Source organism: Urocitellus parryii, chromosome 1 (genome assembly GCF_045843805.1).
Source record: "Urocitellus parryii isolate mUroPar1 chromosome 1, mUroPar1.hap1, whole genome shotgun sequence".
Taxonomy (NCBI): Eukaryota; Metazoa; Chordata; class Mammalia; order Rodentia; family Sciuridae; genus Urocitellus; species Urocitellus parryii.
Genome location: NC_135531.1, coordinates 129,316,014 through 129,341,264, shown reverse-complemented (window position 1 = coordinate 129,341,264; position 25,251 = coordinate 129,316,014). Strand labels below are relative to the sequence as shown.

Here is a 25,251-nt window from a genome sequence, read left to right as displayed (position 1 = left end):
TGAAACCTTTGAGGTTAAAAAAATATAATCCTTTTTCTCTCCATTTGCTACAGAATTCGAATCTAGACTAATTGGAGTTTCTTCCATAAGATTTACTAAAAATCCAAGACAAGATCTATTTGTGGAAGCATCACAAGGATTCCAAAGAGATTTTTAAAGAACAATAGATATGAAAGATAGTATTGCATATTTCAGACTATCGCCATAATATTTTAAAAACTTTATTGAAGAAAATATGTTTGTATTATTCTTGTGTAAAATTCTCAAAACATGAGACTACTTCTTTGCATCTATAACAAAATTTGAAGTGCAAGTGCATAACAGTTTTTATTGATTTCTATGTATCCAAACTATGTAAATTGTTGCATTTAAACATTACAAAGTTTCTTTTTTCTGAACCATTTGTAAGTTGCAGGCACGTTGTTTTTAATTGCTGAATATTTGTATTCCTAAAAGCAAGGAGTTATCTTACATACAGTGTAAAGACTAAAATTTTAAAAATGGTTCATTATAAATATCTAATCTACAAATATGATTCAGAATTTGCCAATTATTTCAGCAATGTTATTTATAACCAAAATAAAATTCAGTCTTGGAAAATTTCAGAATCCATTATTGGTCCTGTTTCTTTCACCTCCTTTAATCTGGGATATTTCTTTAGTCTTTCTGGGCTCTTCATGGCACATATGTTTTTGAATGGTGTACTTCAGTACCTCTGTAGATTTTCCTTTAGTTTAGAATCACATGATATTTCCTCATGTGTGGACTCAGATTATGCCATTAGAGAAGGAACATCATGCATGCAATGCTGTGTTCTTTCAATGCAGCATGTTCTAGAGGCACTTGCGGACATATCCAAGAACTGTGAACAGCCTCTAGAAATATTTGACATCCAATAGGATGAATAAATATTATACATACATGAATGTGGTCTTGAATGTATGTGTTGTAAATTAAATATTCTTATTTTTTCACATTTTGAAATGTGTAGGGCTACCCAAATAAAGCAGAATACCAGAACTGAAAGAGTCTGAGAAGTTCCCTGTCTGTAGATTAGAGTTCACACCTGAAAAGAAGTCCAAGTGTCTTGGAAAAAAGTCATTCGTAGCTTTTGACATAAAATTTTATGAAAAATAAGTTTTAAAGGTACTTTTCCCCCTCTAGTTTAAGCTTATCTTGAATAACATTTTTGTTCCAAAAAATTCTGCGTTCTAATTTTCAAAATGTTGACATCATAGTCTAACATCATAGGTCTCAATCATTTCTGAAGATGTTTCTGCTTTCTTCCATTTAAAAGTATTTTCTTCATTAAGTTTCTGAACTTTCCTATTGCATTTGCTGGAGTGGGATTGAAGAAATTACCTCTTTTTTTTTTTTTGGGGGGCCAGTAATGGGATTCAGTGAGGCACACTTCTTAAAACCCAGAAGGACTCTAGGGCCAAAAAGTGCTGGATATTTGAAATATGTTCTGTTGTAGATCAGTGAAATTGGCCTTTGTAGACTTTCCTCTCAGGCTGATGGCAAGAAGAAATTCACTGGCCGCACATCATTTAAAATTTCCCAGGGCTGGGGTTGGAGATCACTGTTAGAGTGCTTGCCTAGCATGCGTGAAGCACTGTGTTTAATTCTTAGCACCATATAAAAATAAATAAAGGTAAAATAGTTCCCTTATTCCTTTTAGTTTATTTAAACTTTTCATATATATAAATTAGTTTGAAATGGTAAGAACTTAGGCTATCCATTAATTGCTGTGCTGTAGATATGATGTGTATTTAAAATTATGCAAGGACGATTAAACCAAAGCATGAGGGAGTCTTGGCTAACCCTGAAGTTAGCTAACCATGAACTTGCTTCTTAGTTCTTAAAAGCAGCAAAACGACATAAGGAACACAGGATATCCTCTAGAGTCTCCTTTCCAATTTGTCATTTGGCAGAATGATATGTGAAAAACAGGTTGCTCCTACTAAGCTCTTCTTTGCTTTTTAGATTTTATTTTGAATTCTTAATGGACTTGGTCATACTTAGGCAGGAGAACATGACTGTCAGCCAAATATTCTTCTCTAGTAGAGATTTATTATAAACAGTATAAATGCAACTTGGTTTCACAATTTTCTTCTCCCCCAAAGGAAAAAAATCTCCATTTTATTAACTTGGTTAAGTTTATGAGAGGAGAAAGTGCATAGACAAAAAAAGAGGAGAAGAGAAAAAAGAGTTATGACATCCCATAGCCTTGCCCACCAGTGACTTCATTTCAGTAAACACCATGGTGTCACCCAAAGCTCAGACTTTATTCCTGATGACAATTCATATCAAAGGACAAGTATTCTGGAGAAAAGTGGGGGAGGTGTATTGCTTTGCTAGCAAAGTAGAAACACAGGACTATTATCCCAGGATGTAATTCTGTCAAATTGAACAGAAGACTTTTAAAGAGGTGGTTTACTCTTAAGATATCATCTCACTCCAGTCAGAATGGTAGCTATTATGAAAAATATTTTTAAAAAAGTGTTGGCGAGGATGTGGGGGAAAAGATACACTCATACATTGTGGATGGAATTGCAAATTGGTGCAGCCAATATGGAAAGCAGTTTGGAGGTTCCTTGGAAATCTGGGAATACAAACACCATTTGACCCAGCTACCCCTCTCCTCAATTGATACCCAAAAGACATTACACTACAAGGACACAGCCACATCAATGTTTACAGCAGCACAATTCACATTAGCTAAACTGTGGAGCCAACCCATATGCCCTTCAGTGGATGAATGGATAAAAAAAATGTGGCATATATACACAATGGAATTTTACTCAGCAATAAAAGAGAATAAAATCATAGCATTTGCAGGTAAATGTCTGGCAGTTGGAGAAGATAATGCTAAGTGAATTTAGCCAAACCCAAATAAAAATATTTTCTCTGATATAAGGAGGCTGACTCATAATGGGATAAGGAGGGGGAACATGGGACAAATAGATGAATTCTATATAGGGAAGAGGGAAGGGAGAGTAAAGGAAGAGCAGGGGATTAGCAAGGATGGTGGAAAGTGATGGACATCATTATCCAAAGTACATGTATGAAGATACGAATTCGGTATCAACCTACTTTATAATACAAACAGAGATATGAAAAATTGTGGTATATATGTGGAATAAGAATTGTAATGCAAAAAACAAGTACATGTATAAAGACATGAATTGGCATAAACATACTTTATACAAAGATATGTAAAATTGTGCTCTATATGTGTAATAAGAATTGTAATACATTCTGCTGTCATGTATTTTTAAAAAATAAAATTAATTTAAAAAATAAAGAGGTGGTTTAAAGGCTACATTCCAGCTGTGCCTTTTGAGTGGTCATAATTCACTTGTAGACTTGAGAAGATAGCTGTTTCTTAGATCTTCTAGAACCAACCCTGCAGTCTGAATTATTTCATTCCTGTGGTGTGTGTTCACACACCTAACTTTGGCCTAAGGTGGGAAGAAAGGTAATCTTACTTCTCCCAAGTTTAGGAAGCGAGAGAAAAAGAAAGAGGAAAAAAGTTGAACCCAGGAAAGTTGAAGTTTATGGATGTTGACTTTGCTCCATATGCTCTTCCATTTTACTCTCTGGCTTCTTCTTTCTGCCTCACCATTATTAATCATTTGACTTCAGATCTGACCAAATCATTTTTGCCCTCTAGTGGTGAAATGATGCACTCACATAGTAGAAATGTGTTAAGCTCATTGAGGTTCATGTTCAGAACTTGGGAGAAACATTTTCTTCATAGGATAATGTTGTGACCTGTGCCCACATAGTTATGTAAAATGTCTCAGCACAGTATACTGTTGAAGAAGCAGAAAGTATCTCATTCTGGGTGGCATCATTCAGCAGATTCACATAGAGGCAGGAGAATCTTTTTAGGAAATATTTTTTCCTGTGCTCATATTGAAGTTTCAAAGCAGAAGTAGCTACCCTTAGCTTTTACATTTTTTCCCCTTAGCACAAGTGTGCATGGTAGCACTACTTATAAAAGTCATAATCTGGAAATAAGTTAGCTGTCCATCAACAGTAAAATGGATAAAGACCTTGTGATATATTCAGATACACTATAGCACTGAAAAGAATTTACAGCTACATTTGACAAGAAAATGAAACCAGACTAAAAGAATACAGACAGTATGACTCCATTCATAAAAGCTGCCAAGTCATAAAAATAAATCTATCAACTGATGTCAGAATAGTTGTTACTTCAGGATGAAGGAGATACTAATTAGAAGGGAACATGAGGGAAGGTACTTTGGTAATGATAACCTTTACTTGATGCAAGTGATAATTTTATAAATTTAACTCAAACTATGCACTGATTATTTTTGCTCAATTATGCTTTATTGGTCAATACATGAGAAAATTTATAAGAAGAAATAAATGGGTAGAAACATAATGTGACCTCATAAATCTATAAATTAAAACCAACAAGAGAGCATAAGAGAAACCATAAATCATTTTAGCTGGAACTGGCCATAATTTATGGGACTACCTGAGTTTTGCTAGCAGCTGACGCATGCCACAATGGGTGTGCTGAAAAGAAGGCTGAGCTGACTCATGGGGACCTGAATTCCAATCCCTCTGTACTGATGATGAGCCGTATATTTTTGGATTAAACATGTAGCTCTCATGTTTTAGGCATTTAGAATAAACACCCTTGCTGAGAGCCATTAGCCAAGTAGGTATGACAATTTCCTTGCCAGCGTACCCCATGTTGCTTAGAGGAAGGACTCATGGAAATGGACTTACCTTGGACATTTGCAGTGACATTGCATGTATGCTTGAGTAAGGTGACCTTGCTCAAGGACCAGGGTGGATCCCGGTTTAGGGTGGATCAGGTTTTAGGGAGTATCCTGCTCCTTGGGTTTAGGGCGGTTCCAGGTTTAAGGTGTACCCAGCTGGGAATACGGCGTATCCTGCTGATTATTGCCTGGTGGAGTATGTGGATTTTGCCCAGAACGTGAATTTTCCCCAGAACGTGTTTGTAGAGGGCCGGTGTGAGTTTGGGAATAAAGAATTGCTGTTTGAATCTACAAAGCTGTGAGTGGCTCGTGATTTTATGCCCAGCCAGACTGTGGCACACCCTCAACAATAAAATATGAAATTCTGGTAACATTATTTTTAATTTTTCTCAGCCCTAAAATTTTCTGAACCTCCAACACCAAACGTATGTTAGACATCCAATTATTTGAATTCCAAATATTCCTCAAGAGTTGATGGTGAATAAAAAGAACTAATAGAGTAAATCTAAAACAATTATTACTCTGACAACAATACAATTACCACAAAACAGTAGCATTTTGAGAATGAAAGGTGTTTCTAAAACAAACAAACATAAGAAAGTCTTTACATATTAAGACTAACCAATTGTTTGTCTCATTTTGGTGGACCTAAATTATAGTTATTTTCAAAAAAACAAATTTTTAAATATTTTTATACATTAATTCAATGAAAAACAATTTTTATATAGCTTATCTTTATTTCCAAAATAACATAAAGTATTTATTCTTGGTCCATACAAAAGAACTTTAATCATGTTTTAAAAATCATATTCTTTTGTAGCACTGTGCCACTAATATTTTTCAAAAGAATATATTTCTTATTGCAGCATGGCATATTATTTTTATTTTACATGAGATCGTGTTCAGTATTATATCCTAGGATTAAAACAATTGACTTTTTTAATAGAAACATTTTTTACTTTATTTTTTTTTACTTTTTTTATGTGGTATTGAGGATCAAACCCAGTGCCTCACATATGCTACATAAGCACTCTACCACTGAGCCACAACCCCAGCACTAACTGATTTTTTTTAACATCTGACTCTTTTTTTTCTGCAAGTACTACACACACACAGTTTGTTTATTCAGTCACTTACAGAAAAGCATCATATTTTCTCTCACATTTTGGCAATTACAATTAAATGGAGGTATTATTAATACTGAAAAATATCAGGGTTTTATAAATGTCTAGTTTATAAAAAGTTTTAGCAAACACAAACCAAGAGAATAAGCATACTGTGCACTAAACATATAAACAAAGTAACCACAATTAATATATAACAATTAGAATATATTTTTATTTTTATTAGAGCTTTCTAGCTATACATATTTGCTGGGTTCATTGCAACAAACTCATGCATAAATGGAATTTGATTTCAGTTTATGATTCACCTCTTTTCCCTCCTACCTTCCCTCTCTTCCCCATTCTCCTTCCTCTACTCCACTAGACTTCCTATCACTCAACTATTCATATTTCACTGGTCCTTTTGCATTAATATAAAATTCCCTGTGGTATATTTAGATAATACATGACATAATTTTCTTAAAATCATTTTTCATTGCCTCTGCTTACTCATCCTCTCATTCTATAGATCTCCTTCTACATTACTAATCTTTGCATTATCTTTATGTTATTCTATCATTCCTGCCATTTTTTCTTTATTTTCTTCTAGCTTATGCATATGAAAGAAAACATCTGACCTTTATGATTCTGAGTTTGGCTTACTTCACTTAGCATAATATTCTCCATTTCCCAAATTTACCAGCAAATGCCATAATTTCTTTCTGTGTTGTGGCTGAGAAGAACTCTATCTATCCATCTATCTATCGATCTATCTAATCTATCAAATATATCTAATCTATCTATCTCTCTAATATATCTATCTATATCTATATCTATTATCTCTATCTATCTATATCTATATGCATATATGTGTATATTAACCCATTTATCTATTTACAGGCACCTGGTTAATTCCATAGTTTATTATTTTGAATTTTGCTGCTATAAACACTGAAATACCTCTATCATTATTAGTATGCCAATTTAAGATCATTTGGAAAAATACTGAGGAATAGAGTAGCTGGGTCATTTGGTAGTTCCATCCTTAGTTTTTCTGAGGAATTTCCTTCCTGCTCTTCAGAGTGGTTGTACTAGTATGCAGTCTTACCAAAAAAAATGTACAAGTGTACCATTTTCCCAAACCTCACCATCATTTGTTAATATATGTATTCAATATCCTCCTGACTGGAGTGAGAAGAATTCTTAATGTAGTTTTTACTTGCATTTCCCTGCCTTCAAAAGATATTCAACGTTTTTTCATATATTTTTTGGTCAATTAAGTTTCTTCTTTTGACAAGTTTCTGTTTAGTTGTTTTGCTCATTTATTGATTGATTATTTGTTGTTATCCAATGAAGAGTTTTTTTTTTTTCATTCTGTTGACTCACTTCTCATTTTTAATTATTTCCTTTGTTGTGAAGAAGCTTTATGATTTACTGATAGCCCATTTATTGATTCTTGATTTTATTTCTTACACTTTGGGCATTTTTTTAAAGGAAGTTAGTCCAGGCACCTTCTTGAGTTGTTTTTTTTTTAATTATGGTTCAAAACATTACAAAGCTCTTGACATATCATATTTCATTAATTTGATTCAAGTGTGTTATTAACTCCCATTTTTACATATACATATTGCAGAATCACATTGGTTATTCATCCATGTTTATACATACTGCCATACTAGTGTCTGTTGTATTCTGCTTCCTTTCCTATCCCCTATTATCCCCCTTCCCTCCCCTCCCTTCTTCTCTCTCTACCCCATCTACTGTAATTCATTTCTTTCTCTTGTTTTTCCCCCTTTCCCCTCACATCCTCTTATATGTAATTTTGTATACCAATGCAGATCTCCTTCCATTACCATGCAATTCCCCTTCTCTCTCCCATTCCCTCTCACCTCTTGTCCCTGTTAATGGCAATCTTCTTCTCATGTTCTTCCTCCCTGCTCTCTTTTGAGTTGCTCTCCTTATATCAAAGAAGACATTCAGCATTTGTTTTTAAGGGATTGGCTAGCTTCACTTAGCATAATGTGCTCTAATGCCATCCATTTCCCTGCAAATGCCATGATTTTGTTATTTTTTAGTGCTGAGTAATATTCCATTGTGTACAAATGCCACATTTTTTTATTCATTCATCTATTGAAGGGCATCTAGGCTGTGTTTTCCACAGTCTAGCTATTACTAATCATGCTGCTATGAACGTTGATGTAGCTGTATCTCTATAGTACGCTCTTTTTAGGTCTTTTGGGAATAGTCCCAGAAGGGAAATAGCCGGGTTGAATGGTGGTTCTATTCCCAGTTTTCCAAGGAATCTCCATACTGCTTTCTAGATTGGCTGCACCAATTTGGAGTCCCACTAGCAATGTATAAGTGTACCCTTTTCCCCACATCCTCACCAGCACTTGTTATTGTTTGACTTCATAAGGGCTGCCATTCTTACTTGAGTGAGATAGTATCTTAGAGTGGTTTTAATTTGCGTTTCACTTACTGCTAGAGATGGTGAGAATTTTTTCATGTATTTGTTGGTTAATTGTATATTCTTCTCTCAGAAGTGTCCGTTCAGATCCTTGGCCCATTTGTTGATTGGGTTACTTGTTTTCTTATTGTTTAATTTTTTGAGTTCTTTGTATACTTTGGATATTAGGGCTCTATCTGAAGTGTGAGGAGTAAAAATTTGTCCCCAGGATGTAGACTCCCTATTTACCTCCCGTATGGTTTCTCTTGCTGAGAAAAAAAACCTTTTAGTTTGAGTATGTCCCATTTGTTGATTCTTGATTTTAACTCTTGTGCTATAGATGTCCTATTAAGGAATTTGGAGCCCGACCCCACGAGATGTAGATTAGAGCCAACTTTTTCTTCTATCTGACACAGTTTCCAGTTTGATCCCTAGCTCCTTGATCCATTTTGAATTAACTTTTGTGCATGGCTAGAGAAAGGGATTTAGTTTCATTTTGTTGCATATGAATTTCCAGTTTTCCCAGCACCATTTGTTAAAGATGCTATCCTTTCTCCATTGCATGCTTTTAGCACCTTTGTCAAATATAAGGTAGTTGTAATTTTGTGGATTGGTCTCTGTGTCCTCTATTCTGTACCATTGGTCCACCCGCCTGTTTTGGTACCAGTACCATGCTGTTTTTGTTACTATTGCTCTGTAGTATAGTTTGAAGTCTGTAATCACTATACCATCTGTTTCACTCTTCCTGCTTAGAATGGCTTTTGCTATTCTGAGTCTTTTATTTCTTCAGATAAATTTCATGATTGCTTTATCTATTTCTATAAGAAATGCTGTTGGAATTTTGATTGGCATTGCATTAAACCTATAGAGTACTTTTTGTAATATTGCCATTTTGTTGATGTTAGTTCTGCCTATCCATGAACAGGGTATACTTTTCCATCTTCTAAGATCTTCTTTAATTTCTCGCTTTAGGGTTCTGTAGTTTTCATTGTATAAATCTTTCACCTCTTTTGTTAGGTTGATTCCCAAGTATTTTTTTTTTTGAGGATATTGTGAATGGGGTGGTTATCTTCATTTCCATTTCAGAAGTTTTTTCGCTGATATACAGGAATGCCTTTGATTTTTGCATGTTGATTTTATATCCTGCCACTTTGCTGAAATTCATTTATTAGCTCTAGAAGTTTCTTTGTAGACCCTTTTGGGTCTTCTGGGTATAGGATCATGTCATCCACAAATAGTGCCAATTTAAGGTCCTCTTTTCCTATCTTTATGCCTTTAATTTCTTTTGTCTAATTGCTCTGGCCAGTGTTTTGAGAAATATGTTGAATAGATGTGGTGAGAGAGGGCATCCCTGTCTTGTTCCAGATTTTAGAGGGAATTCCTTCAATTATTCTCCATTTAGAATGATGCTAGCCTGAGGTTTAGCATAGATAGCTTTTACAATATTGAGGTAAGTTCCTGTTATCCCTAGTTTTTCTAGTGTTTTGAACATAAAAGGGATGCTGTACTTTGTCGAATGTTTTTTCTGCATCTATCGAGATGATCATGTGGTTCTTATGGTTAAGTCTATTGATGTGGTGAATAACATTTACTGATTTCCATAGATTGAACCAGGCTTGCATCCCAGGGATGAATACTAGTTGATCATGGTGCACAATTTCTTTGATATGCTTTTGTATTCTATTCACCAGGATTTTATTGAGGATTTTTGAATCTAAGTTCATCAGAGATACAGGTCTGTAGTTTTCTTTCATTGAAGTGTCTTTGTCTGGTTTCAGGATCAGGGCGATATTGGCCTCATAGAATGAATTTGGAAGAGATCCTTATTTTTCTATTTCTTGAAATAACTTGAAAAATATTGGTATTAATTCTTCTTTGAAGGTTTTGTAAAACTCTGCTGTATATCCATCCAGTGCAGGGCTTTTCTTGGTTGGTAGTCTTTTGATGGTTCTTCTATTTCCTCCTTTGTTATTGGTCTGTTTTAATTGTGTGTATCTTCCTGACTCAATCTGGGAAATCATATGACTTAAGAAATTTATCGATATCTTTGCTATCTTCTATTTTATTGGAATATAGGGTTTCAATATAATTTCTAATTATCTTTTGTATTTCTGTAGTGTCCATTGTGATATTGCCTTTTTCATCCCATATGTTAGTAATTTGAGCTGTCTCTCTTCTTCTCTTCATTGGCATGGCTAAGGGTCTGTCGATCTTATTTATTTTTTCAAAGAACCAACTTTTAGTTTTATCAATTTTTTCAATGGATTTTTTTTTTGTTTCAATTTCGTTGATTTCCACTCTTATTTTAATTATTTCTTGCCTTCTACTACATTTGCTGTTGTTTTCCTCTTCCTTTTCTAGGATTTTGAGATGAAGTGTGAGTTTATATATTTGTTGGTTTTTTCTTTTTTTTGAGGAATGAACTCCAGGAAAATGAATTTCCCTCTTAAAACTGCTTTCATTGTGTCCCATAGACTCCGATATGTTGTGTCTGTATTTTCATTTATCTCCAAGAATTTTTTAGTTTTTCACAGACACAACATTTTTGTTTGTATGTGGTGCTGAGGATTGAACCTGGGCTGCACGCATGCCAGGTGAGCGTGCTACTGCTTGAGCCATAGCCCCAGCTCATCCAAGAATTTTTTGATTTCCTCCTTTATGTCTTCTGTAACCCATTGACCATTCAGTAACATATTGTTAATTTTCCAGGTGATACAGGATTTTTCCTTCCTTATTTTATCATTGATTTCCAGTTTCATTCCATTATGATCAGATAAGATGCATGGTATTATCTCCACACCTTTATATTTACTAAGAGTTGCCCTATGGCATAATATATGGCCTATCTTTGAGAAGAATCCATGTGCTGCTGAGAAGAACGTGTATCCACTTGATGATGGTTGATATATTCTATATATGTCAGTTAAGTCTAGGTTATTGATTGTGTTATTGAGTTCTATAGTTTCTTTATTCAGCTTTTGTCTGGAGGATCTGTCCAATGGAGAGAGCGGTGTGTTGAAGTCACCCATAATTATTGTGTTGTGGTCTATTTGACTCTTGAACTTGAGGAGAGTTTGTTTTATGAATGTTGCAGCACCATTGTTTGGTGCATACATATTGATAATTGTTATGTCTTGTTGGTGGATGGTTCCTTTTAACAATGTATAGTGTCCTTCTTTATCCCTTTTAATTAACTTAAGTTTGAAGTTGATTTTATTCGATATAAGTATGGCCACTCCTGCTTGCTTCCGAGGACCATGTGAGTGGTATGATTTTTCCCAACCTTTCACCTTCAGCCTGTGTATGTCTTTTCCTATCATATGAGTCTCCTGAAGGCAGCATATTGTTGTATTTATTTTTTTAATCCAGGTTACTAGCCTGTCTCTTGATTGGTGAATTTAAGCCATTAACGTTTAAGGTTACTATTGATATATGGTTTGTACTTCCGTCACGCTTGTTTATTTATTTATTTTAATATGGCTAGTTTTTCCTTTTTGGTTATTTTTTTTCCTTCCCTTTACTGAGTTTCCTCCCACTGTTAGTTTTGGGTGCTGTTTTTCATTCCTCTTCTTGTAGTGTTTTCCTCAAAATGCCTTGCAGTGCTGGTTTTCTGGCTGCGAATTCTTTTAACCTTTGTTTATCATGAAATATTTTAATTTCTTTGTCAAATCTGAAGCTTAATTATGCTATATACAGTATTCTTGGTTGGAATCCATTATTTTTTAGTGATTGAAATACATTGTTGCAGGATCTTCTCGCTTTCAACATCTGTGATGAAAAATCAGCCATTAACCTAATTAGTTTACCCCTCAATGTAATCTGCCTCCTTTCTCTTGTAGCTTTTAATATTCTCTCCTTGTTCTGTATGTTGGATATCTTCATAATTATGTGTCTTGGAGTGGGTCCATTATGGTTTTGAATGTTTGGGGTCCTGTAGGCTTCCAGGATTTGGCAATCCATTCCATCTTTCATATCTGGGAAGTTTTCTAGGATTATTTTATTCAATAGATTGTTCATTCCTTTGGTTTGAACCTCTATGTCTTCTTTTATCCCAATGACTCTCAAGTTTGGTTTTTTTATGACATCCCATATCTCTTGGATAGATTGCTCATGAATTTTAAGCATCCTTTCTATGTTGACTATATTCTTTTCAAGTTGATAAACTTTGTCTTCATTATCTGATGTTCTGGCTTCTACTTGATCTAATCTATTTGTAATATTCTTGTTTGAGTTTTTAATTTGGTTTATGGTTTTCTGCATTTCTAGGATTACTGTTTGATTTTTTAAAAAATCTCTATCCCCTGGTAGAGCTCGTTCTTTGCCCTTTGAATTTGCTTATTTAATTCATTTTCAAAATATACTTTCATTGTTTGGACTTGCTGTCTAATGTCTTCTCTAAGATTCCGTTCCATCTGAGTTAGGTATGCCTTGAGTTCTTTCTCTGTCCATTTTTCTGATGCCTCTAGGTTCTCCTGTGTATTTAAGTTGTCCTGCATTGTGTGTAATCCTTTTTTCCCTTGTTTTTTTATGGTGCTCACGTTACTTTCCAACTCTGTTTGACTGCTGTGTTTCTGTTTTCTCCTTTAAATTTGTTTTGGTTTTTATAGTCCCACTATCTCTCCTTTGTGTTAGGAGACAATGTTTAGAGATGTTGGATTTAATTTTGATTTAAGGTAAATTCATTAGTTTCATTAAAGGCCTTCAGAATTTAATGGCATATAGAGAATTGAGGTTTGGACTTAGGATTTTATGTTAAGGTCTGGCAATTTGATGGTATGGAGGTTAGTATATGTTAGCTTCTTTGGAGGGGTTGCTCAAATGCAGGCGGATATTAACAAGAGAATAGACAGGAGTTCTTGGGGGTAGTTAAAGGCTTAGGTGGACTATAGACTTATTTGTAGTATTCATCTATTTGCATTTAGTAAGTTATATGTAATCTGGGTGTTCATGTTTAAGAGGAAAGATGGGGAAAAGGTAAGGACTTGAACCAAGAAAGAGAGAGGGAGAGAAGAAAGAAAGAGAAAAGAATATAAAAGAAAAGAAATGATAAAAAAATAATAAAATGCAGTAAAATAAAAATTACAATTGAAAAAATAATTAAAAAATTTAAAATTAAAAAATTAAAGAATTTAAAAAATGAGAAAAGAAAAAAGAAGTGCACTGTTAGGCTTCTATTTTCTTTGCTTCCAGTAGGTGGTGCTGTGCCTTCTGGGCCAAGATTTTGCCCTCTGTCTGTAGGATACAGTCAGTGTGAGGCCGCTCTCTCCTCCCCCCCAGTATCTCTCAAAAATCTGCTAGCTTAGGTTTATTCCTGGCCTCTAGTCCCCTGGCTTCTCCTGCTAGCCAGGCCTTCCCCAGTGTGATGCCTCTCAGCAGTTAAAACTATACTCTGGGCCTGCAGTTTGATGGGTGTGGAGTGTGGCTATTGGGAACCGGCACCTTATTGTGTTGATTCCTTCCGCTTGCCACTCCCCCAGAGCTGGCAAGACAAGTTTTTTTTTTTTTGTTTTGGAGTTGGAGGTCAGATTCCTTTACCTTTCCCCATGTCTCTATTCCCATTCACTCTGAAAATCCGTCCACTGGAAAGCCAGGGAGAGATTTTATGTGAATTCCCCGCTGTACGGGAGATGGGCTGAATAACACACACCTGTTCTATTGCTGTGATCTGTCGGAAACTGGCGATGGTGACATCTGCTCTCCAAGATGGTGGCCCCTGGCTTCCATGGTAGACTATCCAGTTTGGGGGACACAACTGGACCACTTCCTTCCCTGTCTCAAACCCTGAACTCAGCCCGAAGCTCAGTAAGGGCACAGCCGGCAGGACTCCACAGAGTCCGCAGCACTGTTTCTCTCTGTGTTGCTGGCTGCTTCTCAGTGCCCCGCCTTCTCTCACCAATCTATTTTTGAATGACAAATGGATAACAAAAGAAAACAGGGAATAAAACCATTCTTAAAAACAAAATAGACTAGTGATACAAAATTTTACATCTCTGGAATATAATAAGTGCAATGAGGAAAACTTATAGTATCAAGCTCAAATATTTAAAAAATAGAAATATGCCAAATATATAACTTCACATTACAACTCAAGACTATAGAAAAAGAACAAACCAACAGTAAAATCAATAAAAGACAATAAATAATTAAAATCAGAGCTCAAACCAATGAAATTGAGACTAAAAAACAATATAAAAGATAAATTGAACAGTTTGTTCCTTGTAAAGAAACACAATGTTGATTAACACCTTAGCCAAACTGACCAAAATAAAGAGAAGACTAAAAATAACATAAAAAGGAACTATTACTCTAGACACTACTGAAGTCCGTGGTTCATAAGAAACTATAAAATTGATACTCTAATAAGCTAGAAAAGCTGGATGATACTGACAAATTCCTAGAGATATATGACCTACATAAATTGAACCATTAGAATATAGGAAATATACACAGATTAACATACAATAATAAAAGTGAAGCACCTATTAAAAGCCTTGCAACAAAAAAATTCCAAGCCTAGATAGATTCTCAGCTGAGTTCTACCAGATCTTTTAAAAAAAACTAATTCCAATTCTCTTCAAATTATTCCATGAAATAGAAAAGGAAGGATCACTACCAAATTTATTCTGTAAAGCTAAAACCACCCTAATACCAAAACCAGAAAAAGATACATCAAGGGAAGAAAACTTCAGATGAATTTCCTTGATGAACATATATGCAAAATTTCTTAATAAAATATTGGCAAACTGCATGAAAACACATTAAAAAAGAAAGTACATCATGATCAAAATAGAAGAAAGATCAGTGTACTAAATGGATGTGAGAGAGAAGAGTTGGAATAGTGACAATTTTCAGTTATATGAAAGTATAAATTTGCATTATGTATTATGTTTCCCTGTATGACACCCTCTCTATTAGTATATAACTGTGAACTATCAGCAATAATACTTCTTAAATATTCAGGTTTTTGCTCACTTAGCATGGAGACTGCAACATAACAAACATTAAAATGTGTCTTTGAAATTGACCACAATCAAATAACTTGTGTAAAGAAAAGCACAATATCTGGATGCAGGGTGAAGATGATAGGCATGGTTTCCAGCCCACAGTAAAGGTGATATAAACTTGAGGAGAGTAAAGTAGAACTCAAAATGAGAAGCAAAACTATTATACCCTTACCTCTTCTGTTGCCAGCAGTTGCTTTTACTGTCATTTGTACAGTAGTTTATTTCTTTTACAAGTAATATTCTGCACCTTTGCACACCATCTGTGGGCAAGTAGCTGAGATCAGAAAATTGAGAACCATACTTCAGTACCTGGCTTTCAGGATTGAGCTAGATGCAAACATCTATGATAGCTTGAAAACTTAAAGGGAGGGAGATAGGGAAAGTGAGGTTTTTATTTTGCAATTTTAAATAAGGTCAATGAGTTTCTGAAGGTGGTCTTGCCTCGATTTCCCTTTTTTGAAATTTCTGATTACTATTACTATAATTTAATCCTCTGAAAATATCTTAGATAAAACTTCAAAAAAGATTTTTTACTTAATTAACCTGATTTAGATATTGTTGTTTGTTAGCCAATGTAAATTAACTGATATAAAATAGTTTTCATATGATAATTGCTTCCATATTATTAAACCAAGATAGTAAATTACAGAAAATAGTAGCATATTATTATCATGAGGCTTTATGCTGAAACAGAAAGAATTAGACATAAATTCAGTGATATAGTGAGTCCTTGATTGATTAGAGAGATAAATTGAGAATATATGCAGGTAAAAAACAAAATGTTCAGACTTACATTCATCAACCTTGTGGCTTAAATCCCTCACTGTCATTGACCACCTTTGTATTTCTGAGTTGGCTGCCTTGTCTTGAAAAAGGAGAGTATAACAGTTAAGATGATAGTATTTGTGAGGATAACCACACACAGAAAAAGGCTTGAAAGAGTACACAGTGTAAATGATTTCTCAGTATATGTATTTATGTTTTTAACTTTGAAAATGTATTATGTTTGATGTTCTGTATGGCACTTATGACAAATTTTATTTCCTCATAAGTTAGATAATTTATTTGAGATTTCAAAAACACTAATTTTATAGAAAGAAGAGACAAATATTTGGAAGAAAACAATTCCTAGAACTTCTATGTAGCCATTATAGGTTTTCCTAATATATATATATATATATATATATATATATATATTGTATACACATATATTACATTATATATATATATGTATATATATATATATATATATATATATATATCCTGTATAACAACAAAAAGAGGTAAAATTTAATTAAATTATGGCTCATATGTTCAGATGTCAAAACGCATGGTAATCTGATTCTCTTGTTCTGTGTGTGCATTGGGGCATAATATCAAATTGGAACAATGTGGCACATAAAAGCTGTTCACCACATAACAGCCAGAAAGTAGAGAGGAATAGAAGTCAGGGACATGATATAATCAAAGTCCATTCCTGCAATGACCTACTTCCTCCAGCTATGCCCTACCTAGGCAGCCTCTTCAAAATGTTGAATGTATGTTCTACTCATCTCTTTCCCTCCCAAGGGAGCAGCCTCCAGTTGGGTGTCTTTTTGGTTTTAGTTTATTTTTTGTTTTTATTTTTCTTTTTCCCAGTTGTTCTGAGCTGTGCTGGCCTGACAGGAGGTCTATTGCTGGTGAAATGCAATGGTTTTTCTTACTTGTTTCCATGTGGCTGTTCTTGGCTCTGTGCTTCCTTGAAGCACTGTAACTTCTTGTTTCTAGAGTCTCATAAAGGCTTTGAACCCTAGATTGTCAAATGGGTGTCTCTCTGAGGGACATAACAAGGTCTGTGGCTTTCTGTTTGACCACTGTGTTAATTGTAGCAAATGTGACTCCATTTTGTTTTATGACTTCATCCTGTAAAACAACCATGCCAAGTAGAAGAGTCATGACTGAGGCAAGATGTCCTTTTCCTTTTGCTATAGAAACCTTTAAGAACAGGGAACTACCTAATGGGGTATTGTTTCTGTAACTAGGGTAACGGGGCTATGTTTCTGTAATTGGGGTGACTGGGCTAACTGTGATTGGTTAGGCTTCCCTCTGCTTGGCTGCACTGTCTCGCTTCTATAACCTGGCTTGCTTGCATTTTCTAGACCCCCCGAACATCCCTTTTGCAGTTTTCAGGCTTATTAGGAGAGCCCTTGCAATTGTTTGGGGATGATCAGGGGAACAGCTTTATATTCTGGTCAGCCACCACCAGTGTGCTTCAATAAAGGCTTGATTCTATTAAACGTGAGTGGTCTGGAAGTCAGTTTATGAAGCCCTGGGATGAAGCTTTAACTATGACGCCATGTTGCTCATAATATGTCTTTTTCTCCCCTCTCGTTGCAATTAATGTTTTGTCTTTGTATGGTTGTCCACTAGTTTGACTATCCTTTCCTAAGTGTGGATTTGTTGCTATTTTTCTTGCTCAGTTTTCTCTGGGCTTCTTGGATCAGGTGTGTAATTTTGGACATGTCTCAGTCACCATTTCTTCAACTATTTCCTCTGCTCCTTTCTTTTCTTTCATCATTCCAATTATACATCTTGCATAGTTGATATTGTCTCGAAGCTCTTAGATGCTTTGTCCTAGATATTTTTCCTGCTTTTTGTGTTTAAGTCATTTCTACTTTAATGTCTTCAAATTCACTGTTTTGTCTCCTCAGCTCTGTCAAAGCCATTGATGAGCCCATGTAAACTATTCTTTTTTATTACTATTATATATAACATATTATATATTACACATATTACATAATATATAATGATATTTTGTTGCTCTGGTGTTTTTTTTTAAGTTTCTAGCATGGTCCCCAGTGACCTACTTCCTCCAATTAGGTCTCTACTGCCCAGTAGTCCATTTAGCTATCAATGGATTAATCCACCAAATGGGTTAGAGCCCTCATGATCCAAACATTGTCTAAAACCCCCAGCTCTGAACATTGTGGTATTGAGAACCATGCTTTCAACATATGAGTCTTTGAGGGGACATTCTAGACCCAAATCTTAACAAGCTTCCCATCTTCTGGGTCTTGCTCTTAAGATTTATTAAGTTGTTGGGCTGGGGATGTGGCTCAAGCAGCAGCGTGCTCGCCTGGCATGTGCAGGGTTCTGGGTTCAATCCTCAGCACCACATAAAAATAAAATAAAAAGATGTGGTGTCCACCGAAAACTAAAAAATAAGTATTAAAAATTCTCTCTCTCTCTCTCTCTCTCTCTCTCTCTCTCTCTCTCTCTTGTGCGTGCGCACGCTCTCTCTTAAAAAAAAAAGATTTATTAAGTTGGACTGGATCATTTCTCACTTCTGAAGGAAGACCCTCTGTGCACTTATCAGTGCTCCATGTATCATGTCAATTTCTAGTCTAGATGATGGGCACAGTCATCGTTCCTCACCCTCTATCCATGCCAGACAGCTATTCTCTTCCTTGGGTCTTTCCTGAGCTTAAGGCTGAATCTCCAAATGCATGTATAAACTGAATAAATGCTTGAATGGGATTTCTTCAGATCTCTTGAGCTTTCTGAATAGATCTCTCTTCTCTCCTACCTTCTACTATAAACCTCAAAATTCTTGGTATCCCTCCCTGGTACCTCAGCTGTATCTTCTCCAGTCATAGGGTCCACAGGGCTCCCATTCCCTGAGCCAGAGGCTGGAAACACTTCAAAGTCAGCAAGCTGAGGTAGATATAGGATTCTCCTCATTTGTTTTTCTTTTCTTTGGGACCCTTGTCCGTCAGTGCTGATATCCATCATATTCAGTGTCCTGAAGCCATCACTTCAGGATAAATTCACTTTCAGTTATACTATTGTAACCAGGGAGAGACATCCAGAGTACTCATTTGATTTCGAAGGTGCTGGGATTGAACCCAGAGCCTTGTACATGCTAAGCATGAAAGATTGTTGACTTTTGTTTCTTTTTTTTATCCAGAGAAAGAACTCAGGAGCACTCTGAGGCACATCCCCAGCCCTATTTTGTATATTATTTAGAGACAGGGTCTCACTAAGTTGCTTAGCACCTCACATTTGCTAAGGATAGCTTTGAACTCGTGACCCTCCTACCTCAGCCTCCTCAGCTGCTGGGATTATAGGTGTGTGCCACCTCGCCCCACCCTGACAAATCATTGATTTTTGACAAAGACTTCCAGGCTGAGATAAAGAAAGGTTTTGCAACAAATGGTCCTGGATCACTGGATTTTCACATGGAAGAAAAAACTACCTCGTATCATACAGAAACATTACCTCAAAACAGATCACAGACCTAAGATAAAAGGCAAAGCTATAAAGCTTTGGGGAGGTGGGCAGAAATTTAAAAATCTTCACAATTTTGATGAACAAAAATATTTCCTATGTAGAACACATGACACATAAGCACTAATTATAAAAGTAAAAATTGTGCTGATTTGGACTTCTTCAAAATTAAATTATTTTTCTCATCAGATCTCATTAAAGGCTGGGTCTCTTCCCAGCACTTCTTTGGGGCCCAGCGGGACACAGTGATGGGTGACAGGATCCATAGTGCAAGGATGGGGACCATGCCACGGAGGCCCTTGCCCTGGTCTGCCCCTGGCAGGTTGAAATGCAACGGGCTTAATATCCAGAGTATACAAAGAACTCAAAAACTTAAACAATAAGAAAACAAATAACCCAATCAACAAATGGGCCAAGGACCTGAACAGACACTTCTCAGAGGAGGACATACAATCAATCAACAAGTACATGAAAAAATGCTCACCATCTCTAGAAGTCACAGAAATGCAAATCAAAACCACCCTAAGATACCATCTCACTCCAGTAAGATTGGCAGCCATTATGAAGTCAAACAACAACAAGTGCTGGCGAGGATGTGGGGAAAAGGGTACTCTTGTACATTGCTGGTGGGACTGTCAATTGGTGCGGCCAATATGGAAATCAGTATGGAGATTCCTGGGAAAGCTTGGAATGGAACCACCATTTGACCAAGCTATTGCCCTTCTCAGACTATACCCTGAAGACCTTAAAAGAGCGTACTACAGGAATACTGCCACATTGATGTTCATAGCAGCACAATTCACAATAGCTAGACTGTGGAACCAACCCCAATGCCCCTCAATAGATGAATGGATAAAAAAATGTGGCATTTGTACACAATGGAGTACTACGCAGCACTAAAAAATGACAAAATCATGGAATTTGCAGGGAAATGGATGGTATTAGAGCAGATTATGCTAAGTGAAGCTAGCCAATCCCTAAAAAACAAATGCCAAATATCTTCTTTGATATGAGAGCAACCAAGAACAGAGCAGGGAGGAAGAGCAGGAGGAAAAGATTAACATTAAATAGAGTCATGAGGTGGGAGGGAAAGGGAGAGAAAAAGGGAAATTGTATGAAAATGGAAGGAGACCCTCATTGTTATACAAAATTACATATAAGAGTTTGTGAGGGGAATGGGAAAAAATAAGGAGAGAAATAAATTACAGTAGATGGGGTAGAGAGTGAAGATGGGAGGGGAGGGGAGGGAGATAGTAGAGGATAGGAAAGGTAGCAGAATACAACAGTTACTATTATGGCATTATGTAAAAATGTGGATGTGTAACGATGTGATTCTGCAATCTTTGCAATGTTTTGAATAATCAATAAAAAAAATTTTAAAAAAATATAAAAAAAAAAAGAAATGCAACAGGCTACAGCAGCCAGAGCTACCTGAGGGACAGAGGCTGGGGTTCTACTGGGCCTACAGCATTTTCTGCCTTGTCACAAAGGGGTTCCACCAGAGGCTATGTCTTGTATGCTCATATGGGCGTGGCTTAGGTTAAGAACTGTGGACAAGAGGGAGGAGCCTAGTGTAATATCATTGATGGTGTTTGACCCAGAATTGTGGATAAAGAAGGCTATGTGACCTTGGAGGATGCATATGTGTACTTCTCCTGGGAGGAGTGGGAACTTCTTGCAGAGGTGCAGAGATTCCTGAATCGTAATGTAATGCTAGAGAACTTTGCACTGATGACCATGCTTGGTTGTTGGTATAATGCAGATAATGAGGAGACATTTTTTGCATGAGATCTCCCGAGTCAGGTGTCTTCATCCAGAAAGCCCACCCATGTGAAATGTGTGGCCTAAGATATTGCTCCTAGCTGAACACCAGGTATCATGCCCTGCGGAGAAACTTCACACATGTGGGCAACCTAGGAGAGAAATCTATTAAGAGCAAAATTTTGCCAGCAATAGAAGCCACATGTAGAGAGAATCTTATCAGAGGGGATGATGTAGGGACCTCATTTGTGAAGAGCTGTACAGTCCACACATCCAGGACACTCTTTTCATTCAGGGAAGAAGGGATTAACTTGCCAGACAGCTTTGGCCTCTTCCAGCACCAGGCCATTGAACCCATACAAAAGGCCTGAAGTCTCTCCCATGAAGCTCCAGCATCAGGAAACACCAAGGAGACCATGCTGAACAGATGGTTCTCAAGTGGGGAGACTTGTGAAAAGCTTCCTGAACACCTTCACTTTTCTTGACAGTTAACTCATACTGAGGTGAGACCCTTGAGGTGCCTACCAGGTGCATATGTGTTCAAGGAAAAGTCAACTCTTTTTAATCACAGAAAAATTCACAGTGGAGAAACATCTCATGGGTAAGGAGTGTGGAAAAGCCTTTGTTCACTTGTCCCACCTAAAAACACACCATAAATTTCACAATGAAAAACAACATTATATTTGCAGTATTCATAGGAAGTCCTTAGTCTTGTTTAGCCCCAGAGAGTTCACACCAGAGAAAGGCTTTACAAGTTAATGAATGTAGGAAATTCTTTAGTCAAAGTTCCCATCTTACTGAACACTGGAGAATTCATACTGGGACAAGGCCTTATGAATGCATGAAATGTGGGAAATTTTTTAGCTATAAATCCAGCCTCATTAAATAGCAGAGAGTCCATAGAAGCAAGGTCTTATGTAGGCAGAAAATATGAAAAATCCTTCAGTTTCAAGGATACAGTTGTGAAGAATCAGAAAATCTACACCAGTGAAAGGCCTTATAAGTGTGAAGAATTTGGGAAATTCTTTAGACAAAGCTCCAAACTCATTGTACACCAGAGTTCACACTGGAGAAAGGCCTTAGGTCTGCAGTGAATGTGGGAGTGTCTATAGCAGAAGCTCCCATCTTCTGTGGCACGGGGAAAGTTCACACTGGGGAAAGGCCTTAGTGCGACAGTTTTGGTGACCCTTTAGCTGCATCTCTTAAATATGTTCAGCAGCAAAAAAAAAAAAAAAAAAAAAAAAAATCACACTAGAGAATGGTCTTATGAATTCAGAAAATTTGCTATTTCCTTTTTCAATTAATATTGTTCATGTCAGATAAAAGCTCCATTAAGTACCCTTTGTGAGGGAACGATCAGCCTGCACGTGAATCTTGTCTACCTTACATCCACTCTGGGAAGACTTACAATAAGCACACATACGTTTGATGTTTTCCTGAGGTGGACTGGAGTTTCTAACCTGTTCATAACTCCGGAGTTAACTGCACTGCCAGTGCCTGTGGCAGAAGCCATCTTATTGCTAGCAGGTCTGGATGTCAATCATACAATTCAGCTCCAGGAAGACTCTGCTTGCTCTCCAATTCCCTACAGCAAATCATGAGAGTTCTGGACCATTGAGGGTCCTCATTTTTCTCCTCACATTAGGATTTGAGCCAGAATCTGCTGAAGATTTTGAGACAAGTTATCCCTTCATCAACAATGTTGGCTGTGAACATGATAGCCAGGACTTATTTTTCCTACTGCCAAGTCACCCAATGTTGCAACTATCTGTACCATTCTGCTGTTTTATTCAGTGATAAAGACACTTTATGTCATTCTTTACTCTTTGCTCTGTTTATCTGTTTATTTTATGGAATGAACTGAGAAAAAAAAATTTTGTTTCTACCAATTTAAAGGAAAGAACACCTTTTGTTTGTTTGTTTATTTGTTTTGTACCAGAGATTGAACCCAGGGGCACTCAATCACTGAGCCACATTCACAAACTTTTTATTCTTTATTTTGAGACAGGGTCTTGCTAAGTTACCTCGGGCCTCACAAGCCACTGGGATTACAGGTAAGCACCTGGCAGGAATAACTTTTGTGGGTACACCTTTTATTTGCTGCAGAGGGGACCACAGAATGCAGTGAACTGTCCTTAATCTAGCTTACTTCATGTACCTGTTGCCATAGGCCTGCTAGGAGAGACCAAAGAGTTTTATGTGCCTAATTCTTTGCCCTGAATGCAAGAATTTCTTGTGGTCCCAGTGTTCATTCTGAGGAAGGCATAATTGGTATGAAAATTTCCCATGTTTTTAGAAGTAACATGAGTCAGTCCCCCTGAATATCACATTCCCCAGCACTGTTCAGGGAATATCATCTCCTGGACCATACAGGAGCCAGTATTTTAGATCCAGGATCCCAGAGGCAAAGAGAAAGGCCTATATATGGAAAGGCAGGTATCATAATTGGTACAGAAACACTGAAATATTGGAGCAGAGTAACTGGCAAATGAAATGAAATTTGTACTTTCTAACTGGTTATACAAATGCCCATGTGATCATGGCTGGGTGGAATGAGGATATATGAAAATTCTCAGAGTCTTTAGATATTTATATTTCCTGTGGCCACAGTTACCATCAGAGTAAATAAAGGTTTGTGGGTTTCTGGTGAAGGCATTCCTACACCCACTGTCTGACAGGGTCACAGCATGGAGGATGCTGTGGCAGGGCCGTACCATGTGGAAACCAGAACCATTAGGAATGTTAAGTGTTTTGTTTATGATACTCATGATATGGATAACAGGACCTACAGCAATCAATAATAAAAGTATGTATTGCCTGAGATTGCAGGAAAATTCCCAAAATGAGACTAAAGATACAATGGAGACATCCATGAGGTGTGTTTCAATATCTCTCAGATACAAACAATGGTGTTATTCCTCAAGCCTGAACAACAAGAAATATTTATCCCATAGTTAACAATTTACACTAGCCCCTCCCCAACCCCATCCTAAAGCCACAACCTGTACAACAGCCTAGCTACAGAAAAACAATTGCTGTGCCAACAGTACAAGGACCACTGTAGGTAGCTTATGGTGTGCCCCTTGAGGACAAGAGGCTAATAAAAATACATACCCCCAACTAATAGACCCTCCTTTGCCTTACACGGAAAATTATGATTAGAATGGAAAACACATAGTTAATATAAATGATAAATGGGTTGAGGTGTAAAGCCTGCCCTTTAGTTAAAGATTACAAAGAAAAGAATTGGTGTGCTTTTACCAAGGATCAAGGTAGTTCTTTAGAAAACAATTGAATAGGTCATAAAAAAGGAAATTACTTTGGAAATTAAAATACAATAATGTAAAATTAACATAGATATATTTTAGAGTCACTTCAGAGTAGTAGGCTTTTAAATAATAGACTTTCACTACTTTTACTGTTTTACTGGGATTTTAGTTTAGAAGTAAGAAAGCATACCAATAATCATAAGTATGTTTTAAAGTTAAAGGTTAATGAAATAATTGTAGGTATGCTTTAAAATTAGAAGTGGAGGCCCAGCAACCAGCCAAGTGACAGCAGCTACACGCGCCGGCGGGGAACGCGGACCGGACCCACTAGGACAGGTCCGGCGGATGGCGGAGGACTAGGCCCGTCCCCTCCCCCAGTGTCTGCAGGTAGGCGGGACTGTGAACACCAGCAGAGCGGGCCCAAAGCCTGCTGAGGGGCGGAACCGGCCCCTCCCCCAGTGCCTGCAAGCTAGGCTAACCTGCAACCCATCGGGAGGTTAGGCCCAGCAACCTATGGAGTGACACAGGTGCCCCTGGCGCCTGCTGGGTAGGTGGACCTTTGACGGACCAGCAAAGCAGACCTAGGGCCTGCCAGCATGGTAGACGGATCACACTAATTGGAGGAGGAGCACAGCCACT

The 25,251-nt window shown here is 36.8% G+C and overlaps 1 protein-coding gene across 1 annotated transcript in view; it reads left to right on the top strand.

Moving 5' to 3' along the window:
* The window catches only part of LOC144254863 (uncharacterized), a 43,749-nt gene extending 22,379 nt beyond the window's left edge, over positions 1 to 21,370 (top strand). Inside the window, exon 7 of the mRNA XM_077798557.1 lies at positions 21,184 to 21,370. Coding sequence (XP_077654683.1) covers positions 21,184 to 21,370 — 187 coding nt within the window. The remainder of the gene's footprint in view (positions 1 to 21,183) is intronic.
* Positions 21,371 to 25,251: the final 3,881 nt, after the last annotated feature.